Genomic DNA, 12,701 nt, shown 5'->3' on the forward strand with positions numbered 1-12,701 from the left:
GCAGGCTCATCCTGACATCACCCTCCAGCATGACAATGGCACCAGTCAAACTGCTCGTTCTGTACGTGATTTCCTGCAAGACAGGAATGTCAGTGTTCTGAAAAGCCTGGATATCAATCCAATTGAGCACGTCTGGGACCTGTTGAATCGGAAGGGTGAGGGCTAGGGCCATTCCCCCCAGAAATGTCAGAGAACATGCAGGTGCCTTGGTGAAAGAGTGGGGTAACATCTCACAGCAAGAACTGGCATATCTGGTGCAGTCAATGAGGAGGAGATGCACTGCAGTACTTAACGCAGCTGGTGGCCACACCAGATAATGACTGTTACTTTTGATTTTGACCCCCCCTTTGTTCAGGGACACATTAATCCATTTATGTTAGTCACATGTATGTGGAACTTGTTCAGTTTTTTTCTCAGCCAATATTACACATGTTAAGTTTTCTGAAAATAAACACAGTTGACAGTGATAGGACGTTTCTGTTTTTGCTGAGTTTATCAGGGGACCAAATGTTCAAAGGCATGAAGCAACAACGTCAAATAATAGCCACGCTCTTAAATGAATATTGAATGGGTGGTTATGGTTTCATCCACTATATACCTGCAGCATCAACCTAGCAGTTACTAGTCAGTACCCAGTTGGCAAAATGTGTCATTTGATGTCATAATTGTTGTAAACTTCTATACTGGTGATCATAACCAGACAAAGATTTATTTTCTCTTTATAACATCAAGACGTCTTTTGGAAAGACTTCTTATTTCGGTTATCTAGTCAGATACCAGATTATTGAACCAAATTACAACCAGATAAATACATGTATTGCTACATTGGCATTTACAAAACTTAAAGGTAACATACTGTACCACCTGACCATGAAGTCACAACATCATAATGCAAAATGTACATTTCATCGACATAGAATAATAGGACAATTAAAAGTGAAGAATTTGTGAACCAATTTGTGAACCACTAATAAAGTAGCCAGCATTAAATGACTTATTCCCTTCATCGGTAATTACATGAATACATATTGCAGTCCCACTGAAATCCACTCGAAAGTACTGTTGAATTAGAAAAAGTGTTAATGATCATAATTGCACATTACCACCATCAGCCAATTCCATGGGCACTATAGACAAATCTGAAAAACTTTTTAGAAATATCTCCAATTCAGAATATACAAATGTGCCAGTGTCGTTCCATGAAATGAGTGCCTTTGGTGTCCCTTTGATATTTTAAATAGAAATTGTGCAGCAATATTGAATTTGAAAAGCCTTTATATTTAATAAAGTGCCCTTTTAATATGGACCACATGGATAATTAAATAAATCAGATTTGTTAAAGTGCAAAAATGTAGCATTTTGAAATGTGCCTCCATGCACCCTCTGACTGCCAGGAAGATTTAACATGCTTAAACCTGACATTTCTCCACGTTTTCACAATCATTGTAAAGCCTTAGTTATTTTATTAATAATCTGAAGATTATTATTCATTGACGTCTGTCCCTCATTTTAAGGTCAACCCTGTTATGTGAACTGAACTCTCATTTTAATATGGTGAAACTATTCCTTTTTAATTATTACTATTCCTTTAGAAAAGAAAAGAAAATCAAAAGAAACATTGAACTTCTCCTAGGCAAATCATAGCGTAAAAGCAGGTTCTACTCTTTTTTTGGCAGTTTTGTGGTGTTTTGTGGTGGAAAACTGAATGGGTTAAGCATAACATGTTAAACCATGTTTCCTGTATAAAGTCAGCATAGACAGACAGGCTAGAAATGTTTTAACAATAAAAAACATGTTTAAGCTTGCATTCAACTGCCCCTCCCTGTTGCATACAACAAGCGTCTTTTTTCCCTGTCACAAGGGAATTCATAGCTGATTTAAGATTAAATTGTCAACACAGCTACTTTATTTGGCACTTAATAGGCACTTAATAGGCACTTAATAGGCACTTACTATCGTGATCTTTTTGAGATGGTAAACACGTTTTTTATGAACCTGAACATGTGCTCTTTTATGACAGAATTGTTTTAACCTTTATTTAACTAGGCAAGTCGGTTAAGAACAAATTCTTATTTTCAATGACGGCCTAGGAACAGTGGGTTCACTGTGGGTTAACTGCCTTGTATTAACAAATGTACCAACAAAGCCAATAGATATATTCTTAGAGACACAATCATAGTTACAGAATTCTGTTCATGAAAATCATTAAATGATTGTTATCAATACGCATGTCTTCATCTCTGTACATGAGTATGGTATACATGCCAGCCATCAGGGAACGCAGCCCCCTTAGCTTGTTTCATGGTGCAGTTTGAATACAAATGTATTCAAATAATTTAACTATTCTATGCTTCCAGCATAGTAGTATAATAAAAAATACTTATAATATTTTGAAGCTGACAAATACCAATACGGTCAAAGTGTTGTTTGACATAGCGCATCACGTCAATGCATCACTTAAACAACAAAAGACTACAGTACTTAAACTGAAAGTGGGCACTTCTTATTTACCGTATTCAAGGTGTGACCTACTGAGGGTTTATAATATACCATTTGATTTCACTGACACATAAAAAGGCACATAAAAAAGGCACAGAGAAGGAGTGCAAAAAAGAAGGGTAACCAACAGTATGCTTTCATAGCGGTGTATTTATTTAGTCTCCAACAAATACAATGGCTTGGGAAATGCAAGGATGCATGTACCAAACCAGAGCTTGCAGACATCCAGAAAAATAAAAAACAATGTATTTGAATTGGTTCTATTGAACTGCAATACACTTACATTGTTCGCACTTTGCAATCCAATACACATCTTTTTCGGTATGGGTTCTACATACCTATCTCGGGGTCCTGACTTCTCCCCTCCACCGGCACACTGACTGTCCTTCGGAGCAGCTTGGTGCGCTCACTGCGCTGAGAGCCTGGGCGACGCTCATGCATCAGTAAAGGGTGAACCTAAGGTAAGAACAGGAGGTCAGATGGGTTTTCAGCCTGACCTTGACCTATCTCTTAAAGGGAATGCAGCCCTAAGAAGTTAAGATTGTGCCTTGGTCACTCCACGCCTGACCATCGCTCCTCCTAGCACTTCCCCTACATACTGTATAAGAAAAAGTTAGTTGTGTAACACAGCTACATGTTTTTTTATTTGTATTTATTTATGTCAATTTCACAGGTGTAAATGTTTCAGAGTTAGATTCATATGATTTGATATTTATGTATTTAACGTAATAAAGCAATAAACTGAAAACCTCCCCTACTGCAATCCAGACCGTTGAGAGTTGAGCGTCTCAAGGACCAGGGGCATTTTCCACCCACACTTAAAATAAAGGCTAGCACAACACATTCCCAATGTGGTTTACAGAGGTGAGAGGTCAAATTGCTTTTCAACACACAAAGCCTCACCCAGAAGCACTTTGTCTCTATGTGAAACAAATAGTTAACAAAGTGAATAGGTTGGCATTAAAGCTACATTCAGGTATTTAATAAAACAATAAACTGCCACTTGCTTTGGTATACAGCTGAGGGATGGGGATAGGGAAATGTAACCCCTCTCATATTATTAAACAGCACAGACTGACATCCACATTATCGTTTTACACATTTAGAAAATATACATTGATTGTTTATATTTTTGTTGCTTGTAAACAACGTAACCTTATTTGGATTATAATATAGAACGGATGTTGTGCTAGGTTCATGATGCATTTAAAAGCTATATTCTTTAGGAATCAATTGGTAAATAAATATCCATTCATATAAATTACCATTGTACAGATTTCCAAATCCTAGACTATACCTTTAATGTTTTGTAGGGGGTGTGTTCTGGCGGCAGAGAAGTCAGGCACAGGAGAGCCAAAACTGATTTGCAATGGCGCAGTTTAATAAACAAAACCACCGTAAACAGAACAATAAATCAACGGGTAAACAAAACCCGTTAAACACCAGTATAACGTGCACAAGCACTACAATAAACAATTCCGGACAAGGACATGGGGGGAACAGAGGGTTAAATACACAACATGTAATGATGGAATTGAAACCCGGTGTGTGGGAAAACAAGACAAAACAAATGGAAAATGAAAGGTGGATCGGCGATGGCTAAAAGACCGGTGACGTCGACCGCCGAACACCACCCGAACAAGGAGAGGGACCGACTTCGGCGGAAGTCGAGACATGTTTGTATTGTATTTTTTTAAAAATTGTATTGTATTTAATGTTTTGTATTGTATTTCATCGTATTACTAACCATCAGTCTTGTGTCATTTCCAATTGTGAAATCGTGAGACCGGAGACAACTCAAGTCACTTTAACAACTATGTAAACTTCAGAGCTGCCAATATCTCTTCAAAATCAGGCTTGTTGACCTTGTCTATAATTTATCATATACTGTAGGTTACTGTGAACTCCAAAACCATGCCGCACATATTGTACTAAGTGTCATATATCATTTGTGAGCCATTCTTATGTCCCCTATGCTCTCTGTAAATGCTAGCTTTGTTGATCCTCTTATTTGTTGAAATTGTAACATTTTCCCAAATATTGCATTGAATTTAAATATTCCATCCCACATATTTCATTGAGTTCATTTGACTATATATAGTTGTTTGACATACCACAGAGAGAAAAGTTGATGGCTCAGTACAACCTCAATGAACTTGGAGAGCTACTGTACATTATATTTAGTGGGTTCTGCTGTTAGTTGTGGCAAAGAGCCCTTGGCTAAGGGACAGTGAAAGGACAAGAGTGTGTGGCCCGAAATAGCTTCTCCCACAGGTATTTCCCCAGACAGGTGACATGAGCCAGCACTGGTAACTGCATCACCAGAAAGTGCTGAAGTTTAGAGAGAGAGAAATAATATTCGCACTGTGATACTTTGCCATAGTAAATAGCAGAAAACACAAACAAATTGAGCTCAGGTAACGTTAGCAATGACAAATTGCCATCCCAATTGACTTAAGATCTACTAAGTTGAATATAAGTTGAATAGCACTTTCCTTGATTCAGAAATACAGTACTGCACATATTTTTTTAAGTGCAGCGAGTAAAACACATATTGGGGATGTTTTGTATGACTATAATTAATAATGAACTATATTAAATGCTTGTACAGTATGTTCTCAGATCAGTATATTAATGTAATCCCCTATCCCATCCAGACACACTAAAGGAAAAGGTTACATAAGTAGAGGAATTCCTCTCATTTTCATAGAAAACTAACCCTCAAACAATTCACATGAATCACCTGTGTATGATTACGATCATATCAGGTTCAATTTACAATTGAAAAAAGTGTCTCCCTGAGTAGGGGGTCTTTGCAAGAGTACCTGCCATATCAATTTAGAAGAGGAAAGATTATTTTGGGATACCACATTGTAAAGTTGAATAATGTCTCCCCCCAATGGCTTGTTTTGGGACTTCATCTCTCACATCTGGGCTGCCCTGTTATTGATGGGCCCGTGATGTATTCCACAAATCTGCCCAGTTCTACTTTCCTACTCAGAACTAACAAAACACTGATAAATTGCTTTGCATCATCAATGCATTAGCTTGTGCTAATTTCCAGCATCTGTCCGTATATGGGTTGTAAAATAGGCGTATTCAAGTGGGGGATTAAAAGAAAGAAAAAATAAAACAAAATGGTATCATACAATAACATGCTTGCAGTTCTTTATACTAGCTATTCCTTAAATCTGCTCTTACCCACTTGATGAGACACCTCGTATTAACTAAATAATTCAATACTCCCACTTGGACCTAATGGAAACATACAGAACTTAAAAGAAACATAATTGAGCTAGGGATATAATGTCGATGTACCGCTCTATGGCTGCGTTTACACAGGCAGACAATTCAGATCTTTTTTTCACTCAAAGGCATTTTGATCGATCAGACCAGCTCTGCATGAGATCTGATGTGATAGGTGAAAAGATGAAAGACAATTAGTGCTGTAAAAAAAAAATCAGAATTGGGCTGCCCATACGACACCACATTCAATACAACCTGTATTTGCTGCCCACTGCGGTACCTAGTTTGTCGCCCCTGTCTCTCAATCGGAGACTGATAAAGACCTAGGTAGCCTGGTGTACGGACTCTCTAGTAGCGTTATAAAGTTTAAACACATCACCTTTAATAGGGTTTGGCCCTGAAAGTTCAGTAACAGAAAAAAGTAGGACCTTGCATGGGGAGCGTTGCTACACAGCTATTTTCAGGTCTCTCAAGTAGAGGTCGACTGATTATGATTTTTCAACCCCGATAACGATACCGATTATTGGAGGACCAAAAAAGCCGATACCGATTAATCGGACAATAAAAAAAAAAATGTATTTGTGATAATGACAATTACAACAATACTGAATGAACACTTAACTTAATATAATACATCAATAAAATCAATTTAGCCTCAAGTAAATAATGAAACATGTTCAATTTGGTTTAAATAATGCAAAAACAAAGTGTTGGAGAAGAAAGTAAAAGTGCAATATGTGCTATGTAAGAAAGCTAACGTTTCAGTTCCTTGCTCAGAACATGAGAACATATGAAAGCTGGTGGTTCCTTTCAACATGAGTCTTCAAAATTCCCAGGTAAGAAGTTTTAGGTTGTAGTTATTATAGGAATTATAGGACTATTTCCCTCTATACCATTTGTATTTCATTAACCTTTGACTATTAGATGTTCTTATAGGCACTTTAGTATTGCCAGTGTAACAGTATAGCTTCCGTCCCTCTCCTCGCTCCTCCCTGGGCTCGAACCAGCTACACAACGACAACAGCCACCATCGAAGCAGCTTTACCCATGCAGAGCGGGGGGGGGGAAGAACTACTAGAAGGCTCAGAGCGAGTGACGTTTGAAACGCTATTAGTGCGTGCTAACTAGCCAGCCATTTCACTTCGGTTACACCAGCCTCATCTCGGGAGTTGATAGGCTTGAAGTCATAAACAGTGCAATGCTTGATGCACAACAAAGAGCTGCTGGAAAAATGCAAAGAAAGTGCTGTTTGAATGAATGTTAATGCGCCTGCTTCTGCCTACCACCGCTCAGTCAGATACTTAGATACTTGTATGCTCAGTCAGATTATATGCAACGCAGGACACGCTAGATAATATCTAGTAATATCATCAACCATGTGTAGTTAACTAGTGATTATGATTGATTGTTTTTTATAAGATAACTTTAATGCTAGCTAGCAACTTACCTTGGTTTACTGCATTCGCGTAACAGGCAGTCTCCTTGTGGAGTGCAACGAGAGAGAGGCAGGTCGTTAATTGCGTTGGACTAGTTAGCTGTAAAGTTGCAAGATTGGATCACCGAGCCGACAAGGTGAAAATCTGTCATTCTGCCCCTGAACAAGGAAGTTAATCCACCGTTCCTAGGCCGTCATTGAAAATAAGAATGTGATCTTAACTGACTTGCCTAGTTAAATAAAGGTATAAAAAAATAATAATAAAATCGGTAAATCGGGGCCCAAAAATACAATTTCCGATAGTTATGAAAACTTGAAATCGGTCCTAATTAAATCGGCCATTCCGATTAATCGGGTTCAAGTCCGGGCACTGGCTGGGCCACTCAAGGACATTCAGAGACTTGTCCCGAAGCCACTCCTGCGTTGTCTTGGCTGAGTGCTTTTTGTCATTGTCCTGTTGGAAGGTGAACCCCCATCTGAGGTCTGAGTGCTCTGGAGCAGGCTTTCATCAAGTATCTATCTGTACTATACTCTGTTCATCTTTCCCTCGATCCTGACTAGTCTCCCAGTCCCTGCAGCTGAAAAACATCCCCACAGCATGATGCTGCTACCACCACGCTTCACCGTAGGGATGGTGCCAGGTTTCCTCCAGATGTGATGCTTGGCATTCAGGCCAAAGAGTTCAATCTTGGTTTCATCAGAGCAGAGAATCTTGTTTCTCATGGTCTGAGAGTCCTTTAGGTGCCTTTTGGCAAACTCCAAGCGAGCTGTCATGACCCTCTTTCTGAGGAGTGGCTTCCGTCTGGCCACTCTACCACAAAGGCCTGATTGGTGGAGTGCTGCAGAGATGGTTGTCCTTCAGGAAAGTTCCTCCCATCTCCACAGAACAACTCTGGAGCCCTGTCAGAGTGACCATCGGGTTCTTGGTCACCTCCCTGACCAAGGCCCTTCTCCCCAAACTGCTCAGCCTGGCCGGGCGACCAGCTCTAGGAAGAGTCTTGGTGGTTCAAAAAGTTGTCCATTTAAGATTGATGGAGGCCACTTTGTTCTTGGGGACCATCTAGGTACCCTTCCCAGATCTGTGCCTCGACACAATCCTATCTCGGAGCTCTACAGACAATTCCTTCGACCTCATGGCTTGGTTTTTGACATGCACTGTCAACTGTGGGACCTTATGTAGACTGGTGCGTACTTTTCCAAATCATGTCCACACAGGTGAACTCCATTCAAGTTCTAGAAACATCTCAAGGATGATCAATGGTAACAGGATGCACCTGAGCTCAATTTCGAGTATCATAGCAAAGTATTTGAATACTTATGTGAATAAGGCATTTTTGTTTTTAATTTTGTATAAATTTGAAAATGTTTCTAAAATCCTGTTTTCGCTTTGTCATTATGGGGTATTGTGTGTAGAGTGATGAGGAAAAACATTTATTTAACCCATTTTAGAATAAGGCTGTAATTATGTGTGGAAATATTCAAGGGGTCTGAATACTTTCTGAATATACTGTACCTGTAGGTAAATAAATCAGTGATCAATGTGGACTCTCAACCCATCAGGTAGACTCTAGTCAATCAAATACATTCACTGACCAATTAAGGGCTAGGGAGAAATGAAAATCAGCAGGACTGTGGTTGTCTGCCATGTCCTGCATGTGCTTGTCTCTGGTGAACAAGATGGAGGTAATCATCCTACCTCCTCCTGGTCAAACATGTAGCGCTGACTCCCGGTTCTCATCGAGCGGCGTAGGTTCCAACCGGGGGAATCATAAGCCAGGCCATTGGAAGGGGTCTGGGGCCGCGAAGATAACGGGGAGGCACACCTTCCATCTTAGAATGAGATAAAAAAGGAATTAGTGAATTAACTTTGTATAGAAAAAAAACCAGCACAGCAGCTGGGATCAATAGCACAATTGACAATGCCAGAAAAATAATACTTTGTTTTTTCTCCAGGAGGTAGCAGCAGAGCTTCCATTTTTTACTTGTTATAAATAGAGTTGGCAATCAGGTCTACTGATTGTCCTAAAAATAAAATAGACCTGTCCTCAATTCAGAAACTTCCATGAGATAGAAAGACAGTGGTGTCTTTTGACAAAAAAAGTAAGAGACCTGATATATATCTATGTGCTGCCTCATGATACAGAAACTTGCTCCTGACCATGTGGGCTGTTCTGGCTCGGACAAGGCTTACTTATAATATATACATTTTATATATCATAAGTTGCTTGTTTACTGGCAAGTTGCAGATACAAACAGCTAATCCTCTTTCACGATTAGTTGTCTTTCTCAGTAGATGAAAACAAACTATTTAACACCACCTCGCATCCCTGCCCCATTTATTTTGGGGTATTATAATAAAGTAAGGAAGTAGTACATGAAGCCGCATTCTTCAAATACTACAGATAAATAATGTTACCCAAGAAGTCTATATGTACCACAGCAGTTTGCCCAAATCTAGGAGACAGAGATGCATAACAAAAACTACAACATTGACATTAATAAAACGGACATACTCTTGCGTATTGTATTTGGCAATATAGCAAACCTAATGATGTTGATGGAAAAGTATGTGACATTTCAATTCTGTGTTAATTCTCCATTGGTGCAATGACAATGATAAAAAATAATAATAGAGAACCATTTCTCTAATTTGCCCACTCATTGTGCTGGGAGGATAGCCAAGCAACACAATTATTATCCACCTACTTGGAGGTATGGTGATTTTCATACAAGAATGCAATACTGTATATACAATTTGACTGTGTGTCATATTTTGTGCACTGTTAAAGATGTACATCCAGAAATAGAGAAGGAGTGCACAGGAAGCTAAAATTCTGCTCTGGCGAGGTCACTTCCGCAACGCCCACTCCTTCACTCGCTCTCACTCACACACACACCCCCAGCCCATCGCCATGGCAACTGAGAAAAGAATAGACTAAGGGACTGCTGGAGGGAAAGATGATCTGCAAAGGATAGAGCGAAAGATTCCAAGCAGGATGACGAGAGAAATGGAAAGAGGAAAATGGGTTCGAGAGAGGATAGGGCTAGCGTTCCAAAGGAGAGGAAGAGAAGAGAACATCTGATAGAACTAACTACCTAAAGGGGAAATTGATGTTTGTGAACCATTGACAGTGGAAAAGGTGGAAGAGAGAGATAGTAGAAGGGGGAGGAACTAAAGGAAAGGAGGGCACAATGTTTTAAGTGAAGCCCACACTTTGTCTCCATGGCAACCCTGATACACGTGAACAAGTGACTAGTCTCCTCCCTCTCTCGTCCTCTATAGTCTTTAAATGTACAATATCACATGTCGTATGTAGGAGGCCCTGCAGATTCCAAAAGTAGAAAGTAGATATTCCACCACTGTAGTTGTGTGTGGGCTTGTGATAACCTTGACCACTACACACTGGAAACATTAGACTACTTCATAGTCACAATCATATTTTTCCTTATGGCTTACCCCTCCCCCCTCCCCCTCTCTTTTTACCCATCTGTCCCTATTTCCTTCCCTTTCCTCCACTTTACTCCCTGCATTTCACTCTCTCCCACTCTCTCAATTTTTCTAAACTAACATATGGAATTGTTTTCAGCTGGTCATACCAAGGATCACTTAGCTATTTGAGTTTGAATTTTAAGACCCCTTAAGGTATCAAAAAATATATATTTAAAAATTATTTGATAAAACATTGAATTTGGCATTACTGCTATTAGCCAATAGAAACAGCGTGAATAACAGATTCTAAAGAGGTTTGTTGTGAAGTATCTGTCCTATATCTGAGAAGTATAAGAAAGATTAGATTTTTTTATCATGTAATTATCCCATTATTTTAGGCACTGAACTATGTCCATATATACTTCCATTCATTTTTTAAAACTGGTACCGGGACCTTCAGACAAGGCTTGTGAGGCTTGTGCGCATCCTTGAGCAAAACGGAGAACACCATCGTGTTTGTTAGTCTCATCTTTCAATGGAGTGGCCATGATAGTTTCGGCCAAACTGTTCGGACACTACAGATGTTTTCGTGAGAAGACCGATTTTCGGGAAGGCTCATGGTCTGATAAACACTGCTCTGGCTCTGCCACCTTTCACCGCAGCTGTGGAAGGGCGATATCGGCAGATGCAGTGGATTGATGGGGATTTATTTATTTATTTATTATGTTGTGCAATGTTGTTACTGTAGCTAAGTTCACTGCGTGAATCAGGCCTTCGGGCTCGAATTGCAAATAAACCACAGCATTCTGCAGCAATACACCATCACATCCGGTTTGCACTTAGTGGAACAATCATTTGTTTTTCAACAGGACAATGACACAACACACCTCCGGGCTATGTAAGGGTTATTTGACCAAGAAGAACAGTGTTAGAGTGCTGCATCAGATGGCCTGGCCTCCACAATCACCTGACCTCAACTCAGTTGAGATGGTTTGGGATGAGTTGGACCGCAGAGTGAAGGAAAAGCAGCCAACAAGTGCTCAGCATATGTGGGAACTTCTTCAAGACTGTTGGAAAAGCTTTCCAGTTGGAGCTGGTTGAGAGAACGCCAAGAGTGTGCAAAGCTGTCATCAAGGCAAAGGGAAGCTACTTTGATGAATCTCAAATATATTTTGAGTTGTTTAACACTTTTTTGGTTACTACATGATTCCATATGTGTTATTTCATAGTATTGATGTCTTCACTATTATTCTACAATATAGAAAATAGTGAAAATAAAGAAAAATCCTTGAATGAGTAGGTGTGTCCAGATTTTTGACTGGTACTGTATACCTATGCCGCCTAGTGGATTGACCCATTTCAGCACCATGCCGCTGTCCTTAAGTGCTCCCAAATGTCTAGGGAGTTTTAACCATTTCAGCACCACATCATTGTCCGCACTGCTCTCACAGACACACCCACACCTGTAAACAATTGATCTAATTCACATTAAGACCATGGTCACATCCATGCTAACGCTAACAGGGTATGAAGTAGAAATGCTCCATTGATGTCATCAATGGAAAATCGTGCCAAAACATATCAACTGACCAAGGCTTGAATTCTATCAAACCCGCCATAGCAATATGTATTCATGTGTTTGTTTACAAACTTCACCACTTCACCTCATGCACACACACACTTCTTATTCTGAACAATGATAGCATACCCGTGAGGTGAGTCTACCTGGTAATAGTTGTAGGTCTTTATATAGTAACCAAGACCAATGGGCAGGCCATATGAATCAGGTTTTATTGGGCAGCATTGGGAACCACAGCACTTGATTGTGTTCACTTAGTTGATAATGAGTTGAGGGAGTTTAAATCAAAAGGTTATCTGCAGCTAAGTATAGACTTTTGTCAATACATTAGCCTCAAAAGACCTACGTAAATCTGATTACATCCATTGCTCTACTACATGACTGCTAGGGTGGAACAGACTGGGACAGAGTAATGTTTAAAAGTAGCGATCTGACATACTCACAAAAGGTTATAAGAAAGTGGCCAGATTAGCAACAGGAAAGAGCTTGTGTAAAACAATACAAGGCCAAGA

At 39.7% G+C, this 12,701-nt stretch overlaps 1 protein-coding gene across 3 annotated transcripts in view; it reads right to left on the reverse strand.

Annotated features, from left to right (window-relative positions):
- The window catches only part of LOC109875608 (ras/Rap GTPase-activating protein SynGAP), a 110,115-nt gene that overhangs the window by 82,709 nt on the left and 14,705 nt on the right, over positions 1–12,701 (reverse strand). For all 3 annotated transcript variants that reach the window (XM_031793504.1, XM_031793506.1, XM_031793505.1), the window contains exons 2-3: positions 8,877–9,010; positions 2,838–2,955 (exon numbers count right to left, since the gene is read on the reverse strand). In XM_031793504.1, coding sequence (XP_031649364.1) covers positions 2,838–2,955; positions 8,877–9,010 — 252 coding nt within the window. The remainder of the gene's footprint in view (positions 1–2,837; positions 2,956–8,876; positions 9,011–12,701) is intronic.

The sequence above is a fragment of the Oncorhynchus kisutch genome, linkage group LG17, assembly GCF_002021735.2.
Source record: "Oncorhynchus kisutch isolate 150728-3 linkage group LG17, Okis_V2, whole genome shotgun sequence".
Taxonomy (NCBI): Eukaryota; Metazoa; Chordata; class Actinopteri; order Salmoniformes; family Salmonidae; genus Oncorhynchus; species Oncorhynchus kisutch.